Raw genomic sequence first — 27,540 nt, forward strand, 5'->3', positions numbered from 1 at the left:
CATTTTTAGTGTGTGTATGGGGTGTGTGTGTGTGTTTAAAAGTATTGATCTGCCCCGGATTGGAGAAAAAACCACCTGGTCCTTCACCACCTCTAGTCTGAAAAGCCCTGACCTCGGTGACACCAAAGCCATCGTAAAACCAGCTTAACGTCCAGTCGAGGAGACAAGGGAAACAGTCTCATCCGGCCTGCCGGCAAAAATTAGCCACAAAGCACATGCGGGTGAGTCGGCAGCATTTCCTTTATCGCTTCAGGACAGAAACTCCAGTCCCCCTCCCTCTGTCCTGCCCCCAGCCCCGGCCCCGCGCGCAGGGACCCTCGTCGGTCCCGTTGGGGCCGCCCGCCGCCGGCCGTAGCGCAGCCCGAAGGAGTTCCAGCGGTAGGCGGGCAGCAACTTCGCCCGCGGCACGAGCGCGGCGCCCCGGGGCGCGGGGTTGCGGCGGCTGCGGGGGGCGCACGGGCCTGGCCGCTGGGGTCCCGTCGAGCTCCCCGGAGACGGGCACAGCGAGGCCGCCCGAGGGCGCCGCCCGACGGGGGCGGGCATCCCCTCCGCGCAGCGCGGGCTCTGCGCCCAGGGGGCCAGGAGCGCCAGGGGTCCGAGCCACCGGCCTAGGACAGAGCCACAGAGAGAGGCTGCGATGAGGCCGGGCCCGCGAGAGGCGGCTTCAGAACACCCACGCACATGCCCTCCTGGCTTCCTTTTTGTGCCCTGACCTCGAGCAAGCCCCGAGCTCAATGCCAGGCACCATCAGCACCAGCATCTTAGCTTGGATGGTGAGGCCCTTTGCTCCTCCCTTCTTCAACAGAGCTTTGACTTCAGATGTTTTCCAGAATTATCTTAAATAGCGTTTATATGACATTACTTCCTTTTAGGAAGCAAGCAGGGCACAGCTTGGAAATAAAACGACAGTATTTGCTGGACACTTGGCCTTGCTCCTCCTCTTGGTTCACTGCTGGCCTCTGTCCCTCTCAGCATCAGGCTGGCCCACTGGACTGTGAGCCCCAGGGAGGCGGGTGTGTCCATTCCTGTCTGTCTCTGGGAGTGCCGGAAACAGTGCCTTGCTCATGGTGGGGCCTCAGCAAATGCTCGTTAAATATATGAAAGCTAATGAGAAGCTTGTGGTTACAGAAATCAAGAAACGGGAGCTGAGACCATCGTGCCCACGCAGACCCCCAATAATTGTGACCCCATAATAAGAATCTGAGGACTGAATGTAAGAGTGGGAAATTATCTGGGTCGCCTCAGCCAGCTGCCCTCCTCTGCTCCGGGCATAATCAGTCTCTCCTCTTCAGACTGAAGGCAGACTGGGCTCATTGGGAAGGCACTTCACACGCAGGGCTCATTGAGTTCGCTATGATTTTTGCCAGTAAAATAGTGCAACTAGCTCTTAGTAGAAAATAACCCCAGCCAATGTTGGTAGGAGATTAGTGGCAATGAGGCCTGGTGTGTGAGTGGGTGTGTGTTGGCAGGGCAGTTGGCTTTGAGCCCCACTCCTCCATGCCCTGGCTCACTTTGGAGGAGTGTGGGCGTCTCCAGATCTAATGAGGATCTTCCTAGGCGGCCTCCTGCCTTGCCTAGGGCCTGACTGAGATGTGGAGGGACCGTGGCTTCCTTCCTAGTTACAGCCACGTCCCAGCAGCAGGATCACTGCTCAGGCTCCTGAAAGCCTTTTGTCAAAAAGAGCCAAGAGCTCGTCGTCCTGGGGCAGTGGTGAGGTTATTCTCTGGGGGCCTCCCTCAGCCAGAAAAGACACCTGAGCCCAGGAGAGAAGACACTGTGGGCAAAGGGCACCAGACCCGTGTTCTTTTGATCCGGGATATCTTATGCAGACAGTGAAATCAAATGTGTAGAGTCTGCTGCACGTCTCACTGGAGACGCTGAGTCCGGACAGGCTCAGCGCGCTTCTAGTCTGCCGAGAGAGCTGCCCCCAGGCAGTGGTAGCCCCACTGCACTCTAGCTCGGCCCCCCGAGGCACTCGTGGGGAGCTGTGTGCCGCTGGGCGTCCCAGCGGTTGGCTGGCGACTCTGGGGAGGCTTGGTTCCCTCTTGGGGCCTCAGTTTCTCCTGTTCTTCAGTTCCACAGTGAACTCACACGGTTGACAGGTATTTGGATCTGTCCTTCTGTTTAGGTTCTTTTTTTTTTTTTCAAATTCCCCACAAAGTGTCTGAGGTCACTGATAAAAGAAACCTACCTTGTGAATTCCTTCTCAATAGGTCTGCACAGAGAGGTGGTCGGCGTGGAGCAGAGAAAGCGTGCAGGAGCCCGGTGGTTAACAAGCACCTAGACCCAGGGGAGCCTCCTGACCCCCATAACAGTGGCAAGACAGCCCTCACTTTCAAGGGATTCCCCTGAATGAGTTGCCTGGGCCCATCTCAGTTTCCGAGTAGATGCAGTGTTAAACTCACTTTGATAGACGGGCCCATCTCAGTTTCCCAGTAGATGCAGTGTTAAACTCACTTTGATAGACTAGCTATAATCTGAAAAATATGGTAACTCTCACTTTGCAGCTCCTCCCACCCTTCTTCCCAGACAGAGCATACCTGTGGATGTAGGCTCCACAGGCGCCGCCTCTTCTAATGTCTCCCTGAAGGAGGTGGCACAGAGGAAGAGCAAGAGCTGCCACGAAACCAGTGAGTTCATCTTGGTGAGATGATGCAGGTCCTGGAAGTGCCCTGAGGCTGAGACAGAGAGAGGGAGGAAGGACCAGGTCAGGTGCAGGGTCTGGGCTGGGTGCTGGGGCAGAGCCTGGTATGAAGAGGAAAACCCTGGAAGGGAAGAGACAGCCCCTGTCCTTGGAGGCCTCCAGTGGAGGGATGAGTCTGAACAGATGCATCGTAGAAATGACGCTGAGACCACATGCAGAGTATCGTCGTCAAAGCTGAACTCATGCTAAAGGAGGATTGTCAGGGAGGGCTTCCTGGAGGAGGTGAGACCAGTAAAGTTAGGAAGGAAGAAGGATCCATACTGATGGAAGGGGCAAGCTTGCTCAGGCTGGAGAATGGCCCAGATTCTGAATCTCAGGTTTGCTTGAGAGGAATGCTGGAGAAAGGAGGGGTGAGATGCAATGTGTCGGAGTGAGCAGGGAGGGGTGAAGGGAAGTGGGGCAAGGCATTCTGCCGAGTGAAGGACCTTGGGATCCAAACGTTGGCTCTGGAGCCTGGGAGCTGGCTCTTCTCCCCTCCAGCAGGCTTTGCATCAGTCCTGGTCTGCTTTCCTCATTAGAATGTGCCTTCTCGACCTGGCCCAGTTCCCTCCTGCTGTAATAGTCACTTAATTCTCCTTTTCAAGAAAAAGGGAAGAGAGAGGCAATCATCCTGCGCTCTCTCTTTCTCATGGCCTTTCCCAGCCTTGAAGACCGTCATTAAATTGTCTTATTGCCTATAATTCAGGAAAGAGAAAAACCTTTCCCTGATTTCTCAGGTCGATTGTCTCTATATTCTATTCTCCGCGGGCCGGGAGGATGTGAATGGAACTGACCTCAGGATTTAGGCCGTTGAGGTGGGAACTGTGTGCCCTCATCTCCCTTCACCCCGTCTCCCTTTCCCCTCTCGTGTCCTCTACCCCCAGCACACAGCGCTTCCAGCTCCCATGTCTAATTCCTCTTTGAAAAAGTCGTCAGACACTTTGAGATTGTCCAACAGGCGTGATTAATGACAAACTGATAGGGAGGAGGTTGCGCTGTAGGCTCAGCGAAAGGGTGTCAGCGCCAGATCCAAGGGCTGGAGCCTTCTGCCAGAGGCAGCTCCTAATGGTTGCTCAGCCCCATCCATCCCTCTGTCCTCGCCCCCATTCTCCCTTCCCCTCCGCACTCACTCCAGGACCCAGGCATGGGTAGATGGTAGGAATCCTGCAACAGGATCAGGAATATCCGAATCTGGCCCCAGTTCTGCCCCGCCTCCCAGTGGGACGTGAGCAAGCCTTATTGCTCCGTCTACATAACATGAGCATCGGATCAGACTGGCCACTAACTGTCCCCTCAGATGGTCACTTATCCTCATGGACTATGTGTGTTTGGTTTTTTTTTGAAGATTGGGCCTGAGCTAACATCTGTTGCCAATCTTCCTGGTTTTTCTTCTCCCCAAAGCCCCCCAGTACATAGTTGTATGTTCTAGCTGTAGGTCCTTCGGCTCTGCTGTGCGGGATGCCGCCTCAGCATGCCTGATGAGCGGTGCGGGGTCCACACCCAGGATCTGAAGCGGAACTGGTGACACCCTTGGCTGTGGAAGTGGAGCGCACGAACTTAATCACTGGGTCACAGGGCTGGCCCCTCCTGGTAGATTTCGATTCTGTGACACCAGAAACCCAGACCTTGGCTTTCTGCGTCTGCCTTAAGGCCTGGGACGGGGCGTGGGGGTAGAGGCAGGATCAGTCCACTAGAGAGAACAGTGTAAACCAGTCCTTTTGTGGCTCCAGCTCCCGGGGGGAACGGGGTCCAGGTTGGTTGAGGAATCCTTCCTGATCAGAGTGCGGCCCAGGCACCAGGCGTGCACAGGGGTGCCAAGACCCACGGCTGCTGCTGCAGCCCCTCCCCCAGATCTCAAGTTTAGCACGAGAAGCTGAGCATTTCAGAATAACAGTGCACTGGGAGGATGGGCCTGTGGGTACACAGGGGCTGTGGGGGCTGCGGGAGCCCTGCTTGGAGGGTCCAGGCAGGCTTACTGCAGGACTGGCACCTGAGCTGAGTTTCTCAGCTCAAGTCAGCCGATGAATAAAGGTTTATAGAAGGCAGTCCCAGCAGGGGAAGTTGGAGCGCTGGCCAGGCTGGGTGTGGAGGGAACTGTGGGTCCTCCAGCCCGCCAGGAGGGTGGGCTCCGCTGGAGAGAGAGAGTGAGGAGGCTAGGGTGGGGGCCACGAAGGGGCATCATCCCAGAGGGCTGAGCCGGAGAGGAATGTGCATAGATTTGCACTTCAGATGGAGCATTCTGGCTGCCCTGCAGGAGCAGGATGGCACGTGAGGAAGCGGGGAGAAGGCAGGCTGTGTGGGTAGCAGGCAGTGCTCCTCTCACCTGTGATAGAGAGCGCTTACTATGGGTGCCACGAGAAAGCCCTGGTCGTCCCCCACTGCCTGACCGGTGCATGTGCGCAGACACACACACACACACACATGCACCCACACAGATTCCCCCAACTCTGAACACATGTGGTAGAGTTGAATTGTTTGGAAAAGAACTGTCAGCTTCCAAGGGGCCGCAATGTGGTTTCCCTGCCTGTGGGGCTTTTCTACTTAGTAACAGAAATTCCAGGCATGGTCAGAAAGCTTTTGAGCTGGGGTGGCCTCCCTCCTGGGGGGACCCCAGTTTTCAGTGCAGGGGGCTCGAAGGGTGGGAAGGGACTCTGTAGTAGGTTTGGATTTGCCATCCATAAGTTGGAGGAACTGCTCAGAGGAGCCGTGATAAGCCCATGAGCCCTGAGGGGTCCCCCAGCTCCCTCTAATCCCAGCCACAGAGAGTTCATTCATTGCATTTATTCCTGCCACAGAAAGGGGAGTCCTTGGGAGGGTCTTGCCTTCACAAATAAAATGCAAAAGTCAGTGTATTCATCCGGACATCCCAGAATAATCTGGCCAACCTGGTCCTCAGGAAGGATCACCCCCTCCCCCCCCAGCCTGCCCGGGACACATCTGTCAGTCCAGGAACTAAATTCCTGCTCCCACCTCCAGAGCTTCCCCAGGCTGGGCAGACCCCTCCCAGGTGTGGATGCCGCCTCCCAGGTGTGCATGCTGCTGTGCACCTACCTTGGCGCTGTCCTGGGGCGGTGGGAGTGCCGTAGGGTCTCTGAGGCTGTGACTATTGAGGTGAGTGGACACCCGGAGGGAGGGGAGCTGTGCTCCTGGGCTTGCTCTGCCAGCCCCCGATTGTGTCCCTTTATAAAGCCCTGGGTGACGTCTCCAGGCACAGGCCCACCTCTGCCTCTCTCCCTCCTCCTTAGACCCCTCAGAGAGCACGGCCCTTGCTGCTGCCTCCTGCCTCCTGGCTCTCAGGACTGAAATCAGCCTCTTCCTCCCCCAGAAGCTCTCCAAGGCTGGCTGTCTGATTGTCATGAGTTCCCTCCATCCTCCTCAGCCCCTTCTTCCAGACCGGCTCAGCTGGAGACCCATTCTGCCCCAAACAACGTGGAAATGGACTATTTGTGAGATGTCTTGTTCCCCCTCTGGACAAGAGCCACAAGCATACCCAGTGTGAGGTGAGCCTGGTAAAGGAGGAGGCAAGGAGAGGAGGGGGCGCAGTCTGACTGGGGGTCCTTGCTCCCACAGGCTCCCAGCTCTGGCCAGCTCTGCTTGGGTCTCAGACCAGAAGGCGGCTCCTGGACTGTGATCTGCCACTCGGGTGAAATTCTCTCTTTTCTCCTTCCTTCCTTCCTTCCTTCCTTCTTCCTGTCATTCCCTAAACAATTGCTGAGCACTTGCTCAGCACAGGGCTTTGAGATGAATATGATGTGGTTAGACGGTGAGGCAGGTATGTAAGCAGCCGGCTAAGAGAGCAGAATAAAATGGCAGGAGGTGGACGTACGTGGGAAGTGCTAAGGGGACGCAGAGAAGTGACTTCCAGGTGTAGCACATCGGAAGAAGCTGCTCCTGGGACCCACGTCTGCATCTCTTGGTGGGTGATCACACTGCTTTGTCCTGGTCCCTCGCTTTGGAGGCAGGGATGGGTCCCCTTCCCTTTGCACACTCAGCACACACTCCGTTGCCAGTACAGATGTACAGGCTTTCACAGAGTTACTAAACGTATGCCTTGCTCTTTCTTGGGCCTGCAAGAGCGCTCCTTACCTTTGATGAGGGCTCCCCAGGATGGAGACTGTTCCCTCTATGAGACTGGGGCTCTCGGAAGGTGGGGCTGCATCTCTCTCCAACAGGAAGCTCTCCCAGCACAGGCTCTACCTGGTGGGTGCACTGTGCAGACATCCCCTTGATTAATGGTTGAGAAGCACTTCCTTCCAGTATGCAGGATTAATACCCATCACTGTCTAGTGCCTACTGCTAACAGGGACTTGCAAACATGTTGTCTCACCCAGTAGGACTATTACACCAGGACAGGAATAAAAGCCTATGGGAGCAGGCCTGCCCCTCGCCATGTGCAATGATGTGTGCGTTGCCTGCCCTGAGTCAGGGAGTGGACCTAGGGGGCTAGAGACACCGACTTTGAGTCTCACACACACTCACAGCTCGGGGGTTTAATCCTTCCCTTTCCTCCCATAAATACAGCGCAGGGTGTGATACTAGCCCCAGGCCCCTCTCCACGGGGCCCTGGATTTTTGCTCCCAGTCGTCCTGACAGCCTCTTGAGTTGACTTGGGGATTTGAAGTCAGTCACTTGTCTCCATCCTTCCTTCTGGACTTGGAGAGGTCCGAGTATGATGGGAGATGAGTCAGTGCAGGGTCGGGGCCTGAGGGAGTGGCCCCCATTTCCTTTCCAGCCCCTTAATCAAAGATCCAAGTTCAAGGAGCTCATCTCCACTGTTCAGACCATTGAGCTTGCGCCTTGAAGCCTCCGGAACAGCTGTGGGAGCCAAAAATCATTACTCCAGACAAAGAGTGGGGAGCAGACTCAATATCTAGGTTACTATGGAGCAGAGCTGGCCTTGAGAGCCAGAGCAGTGCCAAATGCAGACATGGAGAGGGGCCACGGGGCGTGTCAAGGCACTGGCCGTAGGGCCTCCCCCGGCTTCTCAAAGAGCTCATATCCTGTCAGGTGCTTCAAAGGGAGGGCCTGGGGACCACTGCCCCATGCCTGCCCCAAGGAGAGGACAGAATCTGCCACTTGCTTTTCCTGCTGTCATTGGCTGTCACACATCCTCTCTATGCCTGGGGCCCGACTCCGCCAGCTCCCCGGAAATCTCTGGCACCTTCTGGCTGAGTCACCTGAACTCCCTGAGTCTTCATTTCTTTGGCTCTAATAAGAAGCTATTAATAGCCACCTTCCTGTCTACCCACACTCCTTATGCACAGGTGCTCACAAGTGCCCTCACCTCATCTGCTCCTGTCGAATGGAAAAGGCACAGGGAGGGAAGAGGAGCTGGGGCTGGCCATCATGGGGAAGGAGGTCTGAGGGGAGATGGGGCAGGTCCTCTGCACTGGAGGCAGCAGTTTGACCAACTCCCTGTGCTCCCCCACCCCGAGGCACCCCCACCCTGCCACTTACCGCACTCAGGAAGGGGATGTTGGAGGCATTGCCCAGGAAGCCAAAGGCGACAGGGAAAAAGCTCCTAGGAGCAGAGGGGTGGAGGAGGGGTCAGTGATGGCCCCGGAGGGGAACATAGAAGGCAGTGAGGCAGAGGTCCACCCAAAGTCTCCAGCTTTGGCTCCCAGGAGAGTGGACCCTGGGTACTGGCGGGGGGCTTGGTTCTGCACCTATTTCTTGGGCAGCCAAGTGGAAAGACTAAGAGTGAAGACCCTGCGGTCAGACTCCTTGTGTTCAGATCTTGGCTCTGCCGTTTACCGGCGCTGTAGAAACTTGGTCAAAGTCCTTCTCTTCTCTGAGTCTCAGTTTCCAGCAGTAAAATGGGGTTGATAGTAACAGTGTCTACGTCAGAGGACCTTACACCAGAAACGCTCAGGACAGTTTATTTTTATGATTGTCCCTGTATTCTCCCTAGTTGGGTGTGCACCACCTGCTGCAGGTTTCCTGGGCTCCGGGCACGTGTTCATTCCCCCTCGCACCCTGGCACCCCTACTCTTATCGAACCCACCCTGGCAAGCCTGGCTGGGGGCAGTTGTGTGATGCTTCAAAGGGTGTAGAGGCCCCGGTTGGTATGGGAAGGGATCCCTGTGTGTAGTAGAGAGGTAAGGGGTTAGGAATTTGAATTCTGGCTGTACTATCTCCTTTTCTTGGGTCTCAACTCCCCGAGGTTCACCTGCTTCTCTGAGGTCCTGATAGCTCTGATTATTAGTATTTTTTTATTGAGTTCATAATAGTTTACATCATTGTGAAATTTCAGTTGTACATTATTTCTTGTCTGTCTCCACATAAGTGCCCCCTTTTACCCCCTGTGCCCACCCCCAACCCCCTTCCCCTGGTAACTACTCAACTGTTTTCTTTGTCCATGTATTTGTTTACATTCAACATTATTGAAATCATCTGGTGTTTGTCTTTCTCAGACTGGCTTATTTCGCTTAGCACAATTCCCTCTAGCTCCATCCATGTTGTTGCAAATGGGATGATTTTGTATTTTTTTCTGGCTGAGTAGTATTCCATTGTATATATATACACCACATCTTCTTTATCTAATCATCAGTGGATGGGCACTTGGATAGTTTCCATGTCTTGGCTGTTGTAAAATAGTGCTGCAGTGAACATAGGGGTGCATATGCTACTGTGGATTGTTGATTTCAAGTTGTCTGGGTAGATACCCAGGAGTGGGATGGCTGGGTCATATGGTAGTTCTATTTTTAGTTCTTTGAGGAGTCTCCATACTGTTTTCCGTAGTGGCTGCACCAGTTTGCATTCCCACCAGCAGTGTATGAGGGTTCCCTTTTCTCCACACCCTCTCCAACATTTGTTATTTTTAGTCTTAGTGATTATAGCCATTTTAACAGGTGTAAGGTAGTATCTTAGTGTAGCTTTGATTTGCATTGCCCTGGTGATTAGTGATGTTGAACATCTTTTCACGTGTTTATTGGCCATCTGTATATCTTCTTTGGAAAAATGTCTGTTCGTATCCTCTGCCCACTTTTTGATCTAGTTGTTGTTTTTTTGACATTCAGTTGTGTGAGTTCCTTATATATTATAGATATTAACCCCTTGTCGGATATATGATTTGCAAGTATTTTCTCCCAATTGGTGGGCTGTCTTTTTGTTTTGATCCTAGTTTCTTTTGCCTTGCAGAAGCTCTTTAGCCTGATGAACTCCCACTTGTTTATTTTTTCTTTTGTTTCCCTTGTCTGAGAAGACAAGGTGTTTGAAAAGATCCTTTTCAGTTCGACGCCAAAGAGTGTACTGCCTGTATTATCTTCCAGGAGTTTTATGGTTTCAGGACTTATCTTCAAGTCTTTGATCCATTTTGAGTTTATTTTTGTGTATGGTATGAGATAATGGTCTACTTTCATTCTTTGGCATGTGGCTGTCCAGTTTTCCCAATACCACTTAATGAAGAGACTATCTTTTCTCCATTGTATGTTCTTGGCTCTTTTGTCGAAAATTAGCTGTCTGTAGATGAGAGGTTTTATTTCTGGGCTTTCAGTTCTGTTCCATTGATCTGTGTGCCTGTTTTTGTACCAGTACCACACTGTTTTGATTGCTATGGATTTGTAGTACATTTTGAAGCCAGGGATTGTGATGCCTCCAGCTTTGTTCTTTTTTCTCAGGATTGCCTTAGCAATTCGGCGTCTTTGGTTGCCCCATATGAATTTCAGGATTCTTTGCTCTATTTCCATGAAGAATGTCATTGGGATTCTGATAGGGATTGAATTGAATCTGTAGATTGCTTTGGGTAATATGAACATTTTAACTATGTTTATTCTTCTAATCAATGTGCATGGAATCTCTTTCCATTTCTTTATGTCATCATCTATTTCTTTCCATAATGTCTTATAGTTTTCATTGTATAAGTCCTTCACCTCCTTGGTTAAATTTATTCCTAGATATTTTATTCTTTTTGTTGTGACTGTAAATGGAATTGTATCCTTGAGTTCTCTTTCTGTAAGTTCATTATTAGAGTATAGAAAAGCAACTGATTTTTGTAAGTTGACTTTGTACCCTGCAACTTTACTGTAGTTGTTAATTATCTCTAATAGGTTTCTGATGGATTCTTTAGGGTTTTCTGTATATAAGGTCATGTTGTCTGCAAACAGTGAGAGTTTCACTTCTTCACTCCCTATTTGGATTTCTTTTATTCCTTTCTCTTGCCTAATTGCTCTGGCCAAAATCTCTAGTACTATGCTGAATAAGAGTGGTGAGAGTGGGCACCCTTGTCTTGTTCCTGTTCTCAGGGGAATGGCACTCAGTTTTTGCCCATTGAGTATGATGTTGGCTGTGGGTCTGTCATATATGGCCTTTATTATGTTGAGGTAATTTCTGTCTATCCCCGTTTTGTTAAGAATTTTTATCATAAATGGCTATTGGATCTTGTCAAATGCTTTCTCTGCATCTATTGAGATGATCATGTGGTTTTTATTCTTCATTTTGTTGATGTGGTGTATCACATTGATTGATTTTCAGATGTTGAACCATCCCTGCATCCCTGGTATAAATTGCACTTGATCATGGTGTATGATCTTTTTGATGTATTGCTGTATTCGGGTTGCCAATATTTTGTTGAGGATTTTTGCATCTGTGTTCATCAGCAATATTGGCCTGTAGTTTTCCTTTTTTATGTTGTCCTTGTCAGGTTTTGGTATCAGAGTGATGTTGGCCTCATAGAATGTGTTAGGAAGTGTTCCGTCTTCCCTGATTTTTTGGCATAGCTTGAGAAGGATAGGCATTAAATCCTCTCTGAAAGTTTGGTAGAATTCCCCAGGAAAGCTGTCTGGTCCTGGGCTTGTATTTTTGGGGATGATTTTGATTGCTGTTTCAATCTCTTTACTTGTGATTGGTCTGTTCAGATTATCTATTTCTTCTTGATTCAGCTTTGGGAGGTTGTAAGAGTCTAAGAATTTATTGTTTTCTTCTAGATTGTCCATTTTGTTGGCATATAGCTTTTCATAGTATTCTCTTATTATCCTTTGTATTTCTGTGATGTCCATTGTTATTTCTCCTCTTTCATTTCTAATTTTGTTTGAGATTTCTCTTTTTTCTTGTAAGTCTGGCTAGAGGTTTGTCAATTTTATTTATCTTCTCAAAGAACCAGCTCTTGGTTTCATTCATCCTACTGCCTTTTTTGTTTCAATTGCATTTGTTTCTGCTCTGATTTTTATTATTTCTCTCCTTCTGCTGACTTTGGGCTTTGTTTGTTCTTCTTTTTCTAATTCAGTTAGGTGTAGCTTGAGATTGCTTATTTGGGATTTTTCTTGTTTGTTAAGGCGTGCCTGTATTGTGATGAATTTCCCTCTTAGTACCACTTTTTCTGCATCCCATATGAGTTGGTATTGTATGTTTTCATTTTCATTTGTCTCCAGATATTTTTTTATTTCTCCTTTAATTTCTTCAATGATCCTTTGGTTGTTCAATAGTATGTTGTTTAGTCTCCACATTTTTGTCCTTTTCTCAGCTTTTTTATTGTAATTAATTTCTAGCTTTATAGCATTGTGATCAGAAAAGATGCTTGTTATTATTTCAATCTTCTTAAATTTATTGAGACTTGCCTTGTTTCCCAACATATGGTCTATCCTTGAGAATGTTCCACGTGCACTTGAGGAGAATGTGTATTCTGCTGTTTTTGGATGGAGTGTTCTATATATGTCTATTAAGTCCAACCGGCCTAGATTTTCATTTAATTCCACTGTTTCCTTGTTGACTTTCTGTCTGGATGATCTAGCCATTGATGTGAGTGGAGTATTGAGGTCCCCTACTATTATTGTGCTGTTATTAATATCTTCTTTTAGGTTTGTTATTGGTTGCTTTATGTACTTTGGTGCTCCTGTGTTGGGTGCATAGATATTTATAAGTGTTATGTCTTCTTGATGGAGTGTCTCTTTGATTATTTTACACTACTCCTCTTTGTCTCTCTTTACCTGCCTTATCTTGAAGTCTACTTTGTCTGATATAAGTATGGCAACACTACTTTCTTTTGTTTGCCATTAGCTTGGAGTGTCGTCTTCCATCCCTTCACTCTGACTCTGTGTTTGTTATTGGAACTGAGATGTGTTTCCAGGAGACAGCATGTTGTTTGGTCTTGTTCTTTAATCCATCTTGCCACTCTGTGTCTTTTTATTGGAGTAGTCAATCCATTTACATTTAGGGTGATTATTGATATATGAGGGCTTAATGCTGCCATTTTATCACTTGTTTTCCATTTCTCCTGCATTTCCTTTGTTTCTTCTCCTGTGTGTTTCAGTCCACCAGCTGAGTTATGTAGTTTTTTTATGTTGTGTTTCTTTCTTTTCTTCTTATTTATTATTGGTGTCTCTGTTCTGATTTTTTGTTTAGTGGTTACCATGAGGTTTGTATTCAAAATCTTGTAGATAAGATAGTCCATTTTCTGATGGCCTCTTATTTCCTTAGACTAACCGATTCAGTCCCTCTCCTCTTTTCATCCTGAGTTGTTTCTCTCACGTCTTATTCCATCTTGTGTTGTGAGCTTGTGGTTAAAATGACAAGATTATCTTTGTTTTTGGTGTTTTCCTTCCCTTTATCATTAATGTTATACTTGAGTATTTGCTAACCTGTTCTGATGTATAGCTACAATTTTCTGATTCTGTCTCCCTATTTATCTCCTTACTCTGTGCTTTGTAACCCCTTTCTCCCTTTTTGTTTTTCAGGTATGAGGGCCTTTCTTGAGGATTTCTTGTAGGGGGGCTCTTGTGGCTACAAACTCCCTTAGCTTTTGTTTATCTGGGAAAGTTTTTATTTCTCCATCATATCTGAAGGATATTTTCGCTGGATAGAGTATTCTTGGCTGAAAGTTTTTGTCCTTCAAAGATTTGAATATTCTAGTCATTCCAGTCTCTCCTAACCTGTAAGGTTTCTGAAAAGAAATCTGCTGAGAGCTTGATGGGGGTTCCTTTGGAGGTTATTGTCTTCTGCCTTGCTGCCCTTAATATATATATATATATATTTTTTGTCATTCACTCTTGACAGTTTCCCTACTATAAGCCTTGCAGTAGATCTTTTTATATTGACATGTTTAGGAGATCTGGCAGCTTCTTCCACGTGGATTTCCATCTTCTTCCCCAGGTTTGGGAAGTTCTCTGCTATTATTTCTTTGAACAAGATTTCTGCTCCATTCTCCTTCTCTTCTCCCTCTTGAATACCTATAATTCTTATGTTGCATTTCCTCATTGAGCTGGAGGTTTCTCAGAGACTTTCTTCATTTCTTTTTAGTCTTAGCTCTCTCCTCCTCCGTCTAGAGCATTTCAACATGTCTATCCTCGATTATGCTGATTCACTTCTCTATGATACCTGCTTGAGCAGTCAGAGAATCCGTATTTTGTTTTATCTCATCGATTGTGTTTTTCATCTCTAATATTTCTGATTGGTTCTCCTTTATAGTTTCAATCTCTTTTGTGAAGCAGCCCCTGAACTCATTGAATTGTTTCTCTACATTCTCTTTTACCTTGTTGAGTTTTTTGATGATAGCTGTTTTGAATTCATTGTCATTTAGATTACATATTTCTGTGTCCGCAGGACTGAGTTCTGGGTTCTTGTCATTTTCTCTCTGGTCTGGAGATTTACTATAACGCTTAATACTGCTAGAGGGTGTGGCTCTGTTTTTGCATGTTGTGTGCTATTTGGTCACAGTTACCACCTATCGCCACTGGGTGGCGGTCAAAAGTCACGTATTCTGAGCTCTCCACCTTCAGCCAAGGTCCTGGGCACTGGAGCCAGCTCTGGGGGAGGGGGGCGCTTTCACCTTGGTAGGGGCTTTCCCCTAGGCTGCGAGGGCCCTCAGGGATCTTTGATGTTCCTGTGGACGAACGTCCCCTGCTTCGTTCCTTCCCTCCTGGAGGCTGTGCATGGTCCTGGATTGCTGTCTTTTGAGGAGAATGTGAAGTTCTCTCTTACCCCATTCCACCTCCTCTGAGGGGTCTCCAGTGTCTCTGCCCTCCATTGAATGGCTGTGTGGGTCTCTCAGACGTCTTTTGTGTTGTGTGGATGTCCCCTATTGGAATACGAATGTCGTTTTCATTGTATGGTGGAGGGGAGAGTGTCGGGAAAGCTCACTCCGCCATGATGCTGACGTCACTCTATTATTACTATTATATTTTGTCCCTTACAATGCTGCTGCAAGGCATCTTTGTCAAGGTCTACTTCTGGTTTGAACTACTAACCCTGCAGTAGCCCCACTTACACTTTGAAGCCCTCCATAAATGGTAGCCATTGTCAGAATTTGCTTGTCTCCTATTCAATTGCAATTTCCTCAGGAAGTTTCTCCTTGTTTCATGCCATATCCCCATACCAGCCCTGCATTTGGCACACAGTAGATGCTTTTTATATATTTGACTGAATAAATGACTGTTTGAGTAAAGCCATATTTGAATGTTGAATAAACGGATGGCAGAGCATGGTGAGAAAATTCAGTTTCTGGAAGCTGCACTCCCTGATGTCTGTAAGGTCTAGGTCATTCAGGCGAATCAAGGTGTTTTCAGGGTTGCACTGAGCAAGTGGAGGCTTTGTGAGAACCCAGTGGCTCCTGCTCCCAGCTCCTTCCCGTGAGGCCATAGCCATGATTCTCCATCCTCCATCATCCTCACCCCACCCCCCTTCTCTCCACAGGGCTCCAAGGCACTCAGGTCTTCCCTCCCTCCCCCATATTCCATGAAGGCCATTCTTCTCCTTGAGCACCCTCCAGTCTTCTCTGAGACCCTCCCCACCTCTCAAGGTCCTGCTTCCTCTAGGACACCTCCCTGGCCCTGAATGTGGCCACACATCCCTCCTAAGTTCCACTCCGCCTTTCACTAGGCCCAGGCTGACACAGGCCAGGCTGAAGGGTGTGGGACCAGGAGCTAGAGACGCCTGGATCAAGTCTATATCCTTTGCACACGACTTGTGAGGCCTCGGGCAGGGGGCACTCTCTGAGCGTTGGTTTCCTATCTGTGAAGCGGAGGACAATCCTGCAGTGGGTTGTGGAGATGACAGATGAGATGATGATTATGAGCGTACTTGGTGCATGTTAGGGGCCTGGCAAATGCTGGCTCACTGCCCCTCCTCCTTGTCTAGATCGCTGGACTGGAGAGCAGCTCTGGCCTCCTCCCTGGTGACAGGCACAGTGCTGGGCACACAGCAGGTGCTCAGTGTTTGCTGATTGGTGGGCTTATCCCTCCAATTTACCCTTCCACCTACTGGAGGAGGGCCTTCCCAAGTGTCTGCCCGACACCCCTCCCATTCTCAGTCCTTCATCAGCTCCCATCTCTTGTGGATGAAATTCAGCCTCTGCACACCCTGCTGGTGGTGTTGCCCAGACCGGGTGGAGTGATCTTAGCTACTCAGAGGCCCTGTGGACCTGTCCCGGGGAGGGAACTGGCACTCACTTGAAGAGGTTAAAGAATCCGTAGGTTTCCAGGCACATGCCCAGAAGGGGCCAGCGCAGGAGCACAATGACCACACCTCCCAGGAAGAAGCTGGTCCCCTTGAGCTTGTGCCTCTGGAAGAAGAAGGCGAGCATCTTCCTCAGGCCAATGATGAGGGACAGGCCCACCAGGAACAGGAGCTGCGGGGCAGGGAGAGGAGCATGAGCGCCAACACACCAGCCCCTCAGGGTCAGGGGCCAGGTGCTCCGCCGTCAGGCGTGGGGCAGGGCTTGCTAAGGAAGGACGACATCAGAGAGGGCAAGCCAGCAACGTGGCAAAATCCCAGAACCTTGAGTAGTTCAGGCTTGTTAGGAATGGGACTGCCCAGAGGCAGGGGGATGGACAAGGAGAAATTTGAATGTCTCTAGCTTCTCACTCAGTCTGACCCAGTTTCTTGGACCCCAAGCACTTCTTCGTGTAGGACTCCATTTCTCACCACACCTCCAAGGAAGATGGGACAGACAATGAGCATCTCTCTGTCCGACAAATGGTGCCTAAACGTGTTAAGCGGCCTTACCCAACGTCCCACGGAGCCGTCAGCACTCCGCTGCCTGTGAAGTCACACCCCAGGCCCCTGCTCTGCGTCCCTGCCACTCCTAACGACCCCTTCACAGTGCCTGGACCCCATCAGATGTTTGGGTCTGGCTTTCTTCCCACATGTTCCACCCCGCTGGAAGTGCTCTGTCTGCCTCCATGCCCGTCTCCTTTCCAAATGCATTTTCATCCTTCTCTCACTGGGTGTGCTCTTTCCTCCACGCACCTTGTTTCACACCAAATGTGTTCATCTTATTGTGACTTTACCCCTGCCCCAACTTCCTCCCCAGTCGTGTATGTCCGTGTGGCATCCCTGTCCCTAGGCAGCAGGATTCCCATGGCAGGAACAGTGTCGGATTCATCTCGGTGTCCCCAGGGCCTCACCCAGAGCTTGGCATGAGAATCCGGGTCCTCAGGTTCTCTGTGCCCAGCAGGCCTTGCTGTCCATCCCAGCCACGCTCGCCTGCCCACACTTGATGGTGCCTGACCCCTGGATGGGCACAGTCTGAATGAACTGGGGCTGACCCTCCCAGCAAGAGAGACCTCAGGTAGGTTGGCGGGGGAGGTACACAGGGCTGGCACTCACGTTTCCGAAGGCCAGGAGCACTGCATCAAAGTACAGGAGTATTCCAAAGAGAACGAAGAAGACGCCGAAGCCAGTGGTGCCCACACCAATCTCTGCAATGGGCAAGGAGGTCGTCAGGGGAGGGCTTTGGGGGCAGGTTGGGGTGCTGGAACTTTCCCCCATTGCTGCTGGACAGGAGCCCGCTGGGGGCTGGGGGCTGGGGTGGCTCTATTTCCATCCGGGAATCTCACTTCCGTGGTCTCAGGGATAAGGGGACGAGAAGGGAAAGGAAGGATGGGCAGGAACCTCTGTTTAGCACCTGGGAACTGGTGATCTGTTCTCTGCATATGGCTCTGTCCTCACAGCAACCCCATGAGGCAGCTGGTGCCACCCTCACTGCTTCCCATTTTCGGCTTCCTCCTGTCTTCAAATGCTACACCATCCAGATCATTCTCAGGGTTGGTTCCTGGCATAACACAACCGCCTGCCTACTCTCTTCTGTCCTCTTGCCCTTGGGACCTGCTGATGCCCAACCCACACCCGGGCAGGAGGAGACCACTGAGAACTCATGGCGGCCAGCCCCAAACAGTCTCCGAACCGCCCGGCTGTCCTGCTCTACTTCCCAAGAGGCTTGTCCTCCTGAACAACGCTTCACACCGTCTCATTGCTCCTCTACACTGCCCGTCCCCAGCTTCCGGGTGATGACCTCTCACACTTGATTGGAAAAATAGAAGTCGTCAACCAGGAATGTGCTCATCTTTCCACCTGGGAGTCCACACCCTAGCCTACACCGGCTCCATTCTCCTCCCTGCTCCTGCAGCAGCCACCTTGGCTGCACTGCCCTATGCCCCCGAGCCTCCTGACTTCAGCCTCAGTGCTGGGCAGGCCTGCGCAAGGTGGACCCACACTGCCAGAGTCCCTCCCAGTCTGTCCCTGCCTTCTGGCTTTGTGCCTCAGGGCCTTCTGGGAAGCTACAGGAGTTTGCTCAGAGCCAGTGAGCACAGCAGAGAAGTGCAAGATATTAAGGCTCTCTGGTTTGGTCAAGGGCTACATTTTTGACAATTTGACATGCTTTTCAGATCCAGTGAAGAAAAGTTGTAACAATAACAGGATATGAAGTTTCTTTCCTTTTCTTTTCTTTTTTGCTGAGGAAGATTTGCCTGAGCTAACATCCATTGCCAATCTTCCTCTTTTTCTATGTGACATGCTGCCACAGCACGGCCACTGACAGACAAGAGATGCAGGTCCACGCCTGGGAACCAAACTTGGGCCACCGAATTGGAGTGCACCAAACTTAGCCACTGGGCCGTGGGGCCTGGCCCTGAAGTCCCTTTTCTCTTAAACCCTCTCCATCAGGCAGAATTGTTAATTTTGCTTATTTTTGCCACTCTGATAGTCAACAAATGACAGTTCATTGTGTTGCTTCATTTTTAAATGGAATTGATTGAATTTTTAATTTTAAAGATTTTATTTTTCCTTTTTCTCTCCAAAGCCCCCTGGTACTCAGTTGTGTATTTTTAGTTGTGGGTCCTTCTAGTTGTGGCATGTGGGACGCCGCCTCATGGCTTGATGAGTGGTGCCATGTCCAAAACCGGTGAAACCCTGGGCCACAGAAGCGGAGCATGCGGATTTAACCACTCAGTCAGGGGCTGGCCCCCATCTTAACCATTTTTAAGTGTGCAGTTCAGTGGCATTAAGTACAGGCACACTGTCGTACAACTGTCATCATCATTCATCTCCAGAGCTCTTTTCATCTTACAAAACTGGAACTCTGTCCCCATTAAACACTAACCCTCCTTCTCTCCTCGCCCAGCCCCTGGCCCCCACCATTCTTCTTTCTGTTTCTGTGGTTCTGACTGCTCTAGGCACCTCATATAAGCGGGATCATACAGTTATCTGTCTTTTTGTGATTGGCTTATTTCACTTAGCACCATGTCCTCAAGATTCATCCATGTTGTAGTGTGTGACAGGATTTCCTTCCTTTATCAGGCTCAGTAATATTCCAGTGTGTGTAAAGACCACATTTTGTTTATCTATTCATCATCCATGGCCATGTGGGTTGCTTCTGCCTCGTGACTAGTGTGAACGATGCTGCTGTGAACACGGGCATGCAAATAGCTCTTCAAGACCCTGCCTTCACTTCTTTTGGACAAATACCCAGAAGTGGAAGTGCTGGATCAGATGGTAGTTCTATTTTTGCCTTTTTGAGGAACCACCATACAGTTTTCCATTGTAGCTGCACCATTTTACATGTGCACAAGGGTTCCAGTTTCTCCACATCCTCACCCACACTTGTTATTTTCTGTTTTTTGTTTTGTTTTGTTTTTGATAGCATCCATCCTAATAGGTATGAGGTGGTACCTCATTGTGGTTTTGATTTGCATTTCCCTAAGGATTAGGGATGTTGAGCATCTTTTCATGTGCTTGTTGGTTATTTATAAATCTTCTCTGAAGAAGGGTCTATTCAAGTCCCTTGCCTATTTTTTAAACAGGTTGTTTGGATTTTTTGTTGTTGAATTGGAGGAGTTCTTTACATATTCTGGATATTAACTCCTTATCAGATGTATGACTTGCAAATATTTTCTCCCATTCCATAGGTTGCCTTTTTGCTCTGTTGATGTGTCCTTTAGTGCATAAAAGTTTTTAATTTTGATAGTTCAATTTACCTATTTTTTCCTTAGTTGCCTGTGCTTTTGGTCTTGTATCTGGAAAAGCATCGTCAAATTGAGTGTCAGGAAGATTTTCTCCTATGTTTTCTTCTAAGAGTTATAGTTTTACCTCTTACTTTGATCTAAAATGAACTTTCAGATAATTAGGTGTATATATATAAACCTTGTGACATAAGGTAAGGGTCCAGTTTCATTCTTTTGCCTGTGGACGTCCAGTTTTCCCAATGTCATCTGTTGAAAAGACCGTCCTTTCACCATTGAATGGTCTTGGCTCCCTTGTTGAAAATCCTGTGGCCGTCAAGGCCAGGTGTGTCTCTGGGCTCTCTGCTCTAGTCCATTGGTCTCTGTGTCTGTCTTTATACCAGTCCCACACTGTTTTGATTACTGGAGATTTGTAATAAATTTTGAAGTCAGGAAGTATGAAACCTCCAACTTTGTTGTTCTTTTTCAAGATTGCTTTAGCTATTTGAGATCTCTTGAGATTCTATATGAATTGTAGGATGGGTTTTTATATTTATGCAAAGAAATGCCATTGGGATTTTGATAGAGATTGCATTGAATCTGTAGATTTCTTTGGATAGTAGTGACATCATAACAATCTTAAGTCTTCCAATCCATAAACACAGGATCTTTCTATTTATTTGTGTCTTTTAAAGTTTCTTTCAGCAATATTTTGTGGTTTTCAGTGTACAAATATTTTGCCTCCTTAGTTAAGTTTATTCCTAAGTATTTTATTTGTTTTGATGCTGTTATATATTTCAAAAATTATTTTTATTTATTTATTTATTTTTTGCTGAGGAAGATTCACCCTGAGCTAACATCTGTGCCAGTCTTCCTCTATTTTGTATGTGGGTCACTGCCACAACATGGCCATTGATGAGTGGTGTAGGTCTGAGCCCAGGAATGGAACCAGGGCCACCGAAGCAGAGCACGCCACTAGGTCACAGGGTCGGCCCTCGATGCTGTTATAAATGGAATTTTGTTGCTTCCTTTTAGAAAATTACTATGGGGTTGTATGACTTCAACTTTATATTGTACATACAGTTTTGCAACTTGCTTTGTTTATTTAGTATAGCTGGAATGCCTTATTTTCTTTTTATTGTAAATTTTATGGAAGATAGGAACATGGCAGGAGTATCTTTTTAAACTGCAACATGGAAAACTTTATTAAAAATTGAAGTTGGCTTAATGTTCTTAAAGAAAACATATAGGCAATTTTTAAAAAGAAAAATCTTACTGGACTTGTTAACACTTTAGAGTTGATCCTCACAATCTCTATGAAATTGGTATTATTGCCATGCTTTTATAGATAGTTGTAAAAAGTTGTTAAAAGTTTGGTTGTTAAGAGGCAGAACTGTAAAAACAAAACAAAATAAAAACAAAATTATTGAGACGACTTATTGGCTAAGTTATATTTACAACTGAAAGAAAATGAAACAATGGGTGAACTTTTTTCTTAGTTTAAATAGATTGAATTAAAAAAATAAAAATATCTGTTATTAGCTTACACCTGCCATAAAAATATGTCATTGATCTCAGTTCTGATGATATGCCCTGCCCCCCTGTCTTCCTCAGCAGATGTTTTTATGTGGAAACACAACGTGAGCATTTTATTGGGTTGATCCTGTTAAATATCCATATGTCCACCCTGCAAACACTTAGGAACAGCCTCTACTCATTTTGTAGAAACAGCATAAGTTTCTCAAATGCACACTTATGTCTTCTGTTCTATATTATACTTTCTTCTGCAACAATGATTTGCTGGTTGGTGTGTTTACTACTTTTCCACTTGTTCCACGCTCTTCTCGAAGGGCTGGTGCAGTTCTAGAATTTTTCTGGGACGGGTCACACACTGTGCTTCCAGCATTCAGCGGAGAAACTGCACCGTGGACACAAAACCTCATAGAAAAGGGTCAGAAACTGTGTTTCTCACTCACAAGCCTCAGACCCTCCTCGGCGATTCAGTCAAGTGACCAGCAGGGCTGCCCCTGAAGTTCCCTTTGGGCAGCGGGCATGGCCGAGAGGAAGGGCAGGACAGCAGTGCCAAGCCCGCCAGGGGTGGCCGGCGGCCCAAGCCTCGTGACCTCAGTGCCCAGCAGCTCCGGAGTGGCTGCCCAGAGGCGCCGTGGCCCGCAGCCCACTGCAGGGACTGAAGGCAGGGGCCAGGCCTGGCGCCATCAGAGGGGGAAGCAGTGTCACCTGGAGCGGGCGGGGCCCTCGGCCAGCGCTGTGCAGGGAGCCTCCGAACACCACTCACTTCTCTCTCACTCTCTTTAATTTTGCACAGAAAAGTGGCAAGTCCAATACAAAGAATTTCTCCTGAACCGTTTGAGTTGCCACCGGGCACTCGTCACCCTGAATACTGCGGCGTGGTTTCCTGTGCTCTGCTGCACAGCCAGGACACAGCCCTCTAAGTCTGGAGATTAGTGTTGATCCATTCCTGCGTCTAACCCTCAGCCCCCGGGCGGGGTTCAGGGGGGGTCCCAGGAATATCATTTACAGCAAAATGGTCCAGTTCTGAATCCCATGTGGCATTTGGTTGCCACATCTCTAGTCTCATGTCTGGAACAGCTCCTCCGTTTCTCCTTGACCTGGACACTTTTGAAGGTTCGGGCCGGTTACTTTGCAGCTGTCCCCTCTTTGGTTTGTCCCATGTCTCCTCGTGACTAGATGCAGGACACGCAGACATATCAACAATCGTGGTGCTGTTTTCTTCTCACTGCCTCTATTACGTGACCCACGGTTTCCATACTGTGAAGGCACTCTCCACCCCAACCCTGACGCCCAGGATGCTTCACCTGCCCTGGCACCAGGCCAGCCCGGAGTGAATACCTTTCCATCAGCTGGGGCTCTGACACCAGCTCTGGGCTCCCCCCTCTCCACCTGATGGTTTTAGGACTAAAGTTCAGGAAGAAGAAGGAGGGAATGGAAAGAGAAAGAGCTTTCCTTCGGTTTTCAAAGCTAACAATAGTGATGACTAGTAATAACCGCCAGCACTGATGAACACACGGTACCAGGCACAGTCCAGCACTTCAAGCACTAACTCATCTACTTTTCATAGCTGCCTGTGAGATACGTATTCCGTTAGCCCCATTTCACAAGCAGAACTGAAACTCCGCCAGGGGTACACAGCCAGCAGCTGGCAGAACAAGGGGTTGAAGTCTGGCTCTAGAAAAACTGCCTTTAACCAACCCTGCCCAGTCCACTTCCGCCTCCCACACCCCTCCACAAAACTGCTCCTGCTTTGGCCACCTGTGATGTCCACGTTCCCAAATCCAATGGACAGGCACCAGTCCTCGTCCGTCAGCAGCTGGCCACTCCCTTCCTGAAGTGTCCTCTCTGGGCTTGCACGATTCCGTGCGGTTGATTTCCCCCTGCTGCTCTCACCACCCTTCCCCGTCTCTTTTGCCAGCTCCTACTTCTCTTTTTTCCTCTTGCGATTTGAGTCGCTCAGGGCTTCGGCTGCAGCTCGCTTCTCTTCTCATTCTACCTCCACTCGTACCCCACGTGTTTGTGTATCACTGGTGTGCTGACAACATCCATGATTGTCTTTCTGCCATGCCTCTCTTTGAGCTTCCAAACTCACATCTAGCTGGCTGCTTAGCGTATCTGCTTGGTTTTCTCTCTCCGCGGCATTGTGAACTCAACAGGTCCAAACCGGGCTCCTGGTCTTCCTTCCTTAAACTCACACCTCCCTTGGTTTCCCCCAAACGAATAAAAATGCCGCTGCCACCCAGCCCGAGAGCCGGCGCTGAGCCTCCTCACTGGCCCTGCCCGCTCCCCGTTCAATCTGCAGCTAAGTCTTACTGCTGCTTCTCCCCACATGCATCTTGAAGGGAGTCCATTTTGCTTCCCTCTTACCGCTTAATGCCAAGCCTCCATCCCCTCTTTCCTGACTCCCTCAGCTAACCCCAGGTAGTCTCCCGCTTCATTCCTGCCACCCTCTTATCCCTTCTCCACACAGCAGTCAGGGATCTTGGAAAACATTCAATCCAATAATGTTCGTGCACTGCATAGAATCCTTCATGGCTTCCCACTGGGCTTAGAATGAAACAGCGTCCTCCCATCCACACCTTGGCTTACAGGCCCTGCAGGTTGGGGCCCAGGCCTGCTGGTCCAACTTCATCTCCTGCCACTATCCCCCTTGCCTGCCGTACTCCAACCACATTATTGTTTCCCTGATGAACCTTTCTGCCTCAGGGCCTTTGAATATGTGGTTTCCTCCCACTTGTTATCTGCTTTACTGCATAATCATCCTTCAAATCTCAATGTAAATGTCAGTTCCTCAGGGAACACTGATCCACTCTCCCTTCCCTGACCTAATCTGGTTCCCTCATTTCTCTCTCTCATAGGACTTATCACATTTTGACTTAATAAAATGTTGGCTTGCTATTGGGCTCAGGCTCAGCCCTCTTCTCTCTCTATTTTTATTTCTTAGATCAGTGGTTCTCAACTTGGGGTGGGGGAGGGAGAGGAGGGGGCGATTTTGTTCTCCAGGGGACATTTGGTAATGTCTGGAGACATTTCTGGTTGTCATAACTAGGAGTGGTAGTATGCTACTGGCATCCAGTGAGTAGAGGCCAGGGATGCTGCTAAAAGCCTATAAAGCACAGGACAGCCTCCACAACAAAGAAGTACCCTGCTCCAAAATGTCAGTAGTGGGGAGGCTGAGAACTGTGCCCCAGGCATGTCACCAGCTCTCATGGTTCTAAATACCATCAAGATGCTGATAAGTCTCAGATTTCTCCGTGTGTCCCAGACTCATAGACCTGACTTCACTTAAGATCTCTCCTGGATGTCTACTGGCACATCAAACTCAACACGTCTAGCAGCCAACCCCTGCTTCCCCCTACTCAGACTTGTAATTGCTCAGGAGAAGTACTGCAGGCATTCCTGACTTCCGGCCACCACACCCCAATGCAGTGCATCAGCATTCCTTCCAGCAATTTCCTCAGGAAGAACCAGCATTGACCTCTTCCCACCAGGACAGCACTACCGCCCTGCTCTCCCACCCCGTCTCACCTCAGACAGCTCTCCCACCCCGTCTCACCTCAGACAGCTCTCCCACACCGTCTCACCTCAGACAGCTCTCCTGCACCATCTCACCTCAGACTGTCTCCTGCCCCGTCTCACCTCAGACAGCTCTCCCACACCGTCTCACCTCAGACTGTCTCCTGCACTGTCTCACCTCAGACCCCTCCTGCGCCGTCTCACCTCAGACAGCTCTGCTGCCTCGTCCCACCACAGACCATCACCTGCCCATCTCACCTCAGATGCCCTCCTGCGCCGTCTCACCTCAGACAGCTCTGCTGCCCCGTCTCACCTCAGACAGCCCTCCTGCACCACCTCACCTCAGAACTTGTTTCCCCTTGCTTCCCTCATCCCTCCACAATCCATTCACAAGTCGGCATCCGGAGTAAATCTCTTGAAAACGTACACGGATCTTGTTCCGCCTCTCCCAAAAACCCTTCCTTGGTTTCCCAGCTTATGGAGATAGTACCAGCGTCCTCGAAGAGTCTACCTCCACCTTGGCTCTCTGAGTAAACTCCTACTACTCCTTCCTACTCACTTGGCTCCAGCCATACCAGCCTCTTAGTTCTTCAGACACGCCTTGTGTTCTAATGTCTCTGGGCCTTTTCCCTGGCTGTCCTCGCCTCCTCGAGCATTTTCCCCTCCAGACAGCTGCACGGCTTTCTTGCTCTCTTCCTGGAGGTCTCTGTTTCAAGGCCCCTTCCCAGTGCAGGCTTCCTCCCCACTCTGTGAGCACTCCCTAGCCACCTTATCTTGTGTTTTTGTCCAGAGGACCCATCGCCATCTGACCTTCCACATTCTGGCTCTTTGCCTGTCGGTGACCTGGAACGTAAGCAGGGAATACTGCAGTCTACTCTGCCCAACACAGTGCTTGGCACAGAGAGGAGACGAATTTGCTCCGTGAATGGATGAATATTCTCTCCAGTTTACAGACGAGACACTGGGGCTGGGAGCTTTAAGGAACTCACACAAGTGAAGCTCACAGAGCCACGGTCCCCACCCTCCCAGACCCGTGGACGAGCTCTCTGTCGTTCCCCCAAAGGCAGGGGCAGGAAGTTCAGGAGTGGGGATATGGTGGTTCAGGGAGGGGAGTGGAGCTTAGTTTCTGATAAGAAGGGAGCCAGGGCCACCTGACACCCTGAGACTTGTGAGGAGGAAGGATGTCGGAGTGGGCAGAGGCCTTCTGAGTCTACCTTTGCAGCATCCCAGGTCCAAGATCCTGAATGGGAAAGGGACCAGCCTGAGTGGTGAACTTGCCAGCTCCCCCAGGCACTGGCCTCTGGCCCCCCGGGGGGGCCCTGAGCAACTCCCCACCCACCGGAAGGCAGGTGAGCCACCCCCGGCCCTGGCCCCGCTGCCTCAAGGATGCCAACACAGCAGCTCCCACATATTGGCTCCAGAGGTCACCTCGTCGGTTCCCCAGAGAGAGATCTTGGCTGAGGGGGGCATCTCAGCCCCGCCCCACCCTGGATACCCCATTCCAGCCCCGTCCCCTCGACAGCACCAGCTGTGCACTCACTCTGCCATTCAGTGATGGAGATCATGCCGTAGGCTGCCTGGGGGGCCTTCTGGGTGGGAGCTGGCACAAGGTGAGGAGCAGAGAGGACCGAGCTCACACGTGTCAAGGGAAGCTGACCCTTGGTAAGTTGTGAAATGAGCCTCTGGTGAATCATTAACCCCCAACATGAACGGCTGCTTAAAGTCGCAGGCGCCCCTGGCCCGGTCCATCTCAGAGGACACTGCCCCTCCCACTCCACCCACCTGACCCTCCCATGCCCTGAGGCTGAGTTCAGCTGTTTCCGTCCTCTCTGCAAACCGGGCTGTGCGTGGAGGAACAGGCAGGCAGGGAATGTGGGCTCCTGACTCGGTTTGGTAGGGGGTGCGAGAAGAGTTGGCCTCTGTTTCTCTGGAAAAGTACTAAATTCACCCTGTAAGTGAAGTTGGCTTGCTTTGTGCTCGTATCCCTGCTGGACGCTAGGGGGTGACAAGCGACTGAGAAAACCTGTTGCTAACAGGCCCCTGGGAGAGCCAGATGCCTGAAATCCAGCGGGAGCCCCAGGGGACTGGACACAAGCGACGTCAGCTTCGCTGCGAAAAGAAAGGTTGAGCTGAAAGGTGGACTCAGACTTCGGGGAGGGCTGCACGACTCAGGAAGCCTGGCCCTGGTGCACGCAGTAGCCACGGAGGCGTGGGGCATCCTTTCTCCCTCTGGGGGCCTGAACAACGAGGCGTGGAGAGCTCCTCACACCCGTTCCCCCGCTGTGGACCTGTGGTTCTCAGCCCCATTAGAGCCAGTGTCCCTTTTGTAATGTCCCCTCTTCCCAGAAATGCAGTTCACAGACGCTATGGCCAATCTACACACATCATTCGGAAAAAGGCAAATAAAGCTCATTACAATAAAGAAGGAAAAAAAGAGTAATTTATAATAAAACACGATGTCTCTCAATACATAAATGCTCAGACAAGAGCATCCGAGAAGACATAGATGAAATAGGCAGGTTGCTAGCACTTACTTATAACAAATACATTTGAATTTAAGAGAAATAGAAAATCAGAGCCATTATATACAAAACAAAGAAAGAAACAATCACAAGATACCCACCCCCAACCCCCACCAAAACTGAAAGAGCAGTAGGGAGT

General features: G+C 49.6%; 1 protein-coding gene across 6 annotated transcripts; it reads right to left on the reverse strand.

Annotated features, from left to right (window-relative positions):
• Positions 1 to 234: 234 nt before the first annotated feature.
• On the reverse strand, positions 235 to 26,536 carry GOLT1A (golgi transport 1A). Of its 6 annotated transcripts, XM_046680652.1 has the most exons (6): positions 26,420 to 26,468; positions 17,222 to 17,313; positions 8,141 to 8,204; positions 6,770 to 7,498; positions 2,541 to 2,678; positions 235 to 608 (listed from the first exon to the last, which is right to left on the reverse strand). In XM_046680652.1, the coding sequence occupies exons 5-6, from the start codon at positions 2,638 to 2,640 to the stop codon at positions 250 to 252; spliced, it is 459 nt and encodes a 152-aa protein (XP_046536608.1). In that variant the 5' UTR covers positions 2,641 to 2,678; positions 6,770 to 7,498; positions 8,141 to 8,204; positions 17,222 to 17,313; positions 26,420 to 26,468; the 3' UTR covers positions 235 to 249. The 6 variants fall into 6 exon arrangements, with proteins under 6 accessions (XP_046536608.1, XP_046536607.1, XP_046536609.1 ...); XM_046680651.1 differs by lacking the exons at positions 6,770 to 7,498; positions 8,141 to 8,204 and adding an exon at positions 16,063 to 16,241 and having other exon boundaries at positions 26,420 to 26,536; XM_046680653.1 differs by lacking the exon at positions 8,141 to 8,204 and having other exon boundaries at positions 26,420 to 26,466.
• Positions 26,537 to 27,540: the final 1,004 nt, after the last annotated feature.

The sequence above is a fragment of the Equus quagga genome, chromosome 13 (genome assembly GCF_021613505.1).
Source record: "Equus quagga isolate Etosha38 chromosome 13, UCLA_HA_Equagga_1.0, whole genome shotgun sequence".
NCBI lineage: Eukaryota > Metazoa > Chordata > Mammalia > Perissodactyla > Equidae > Equus > Equus quagga.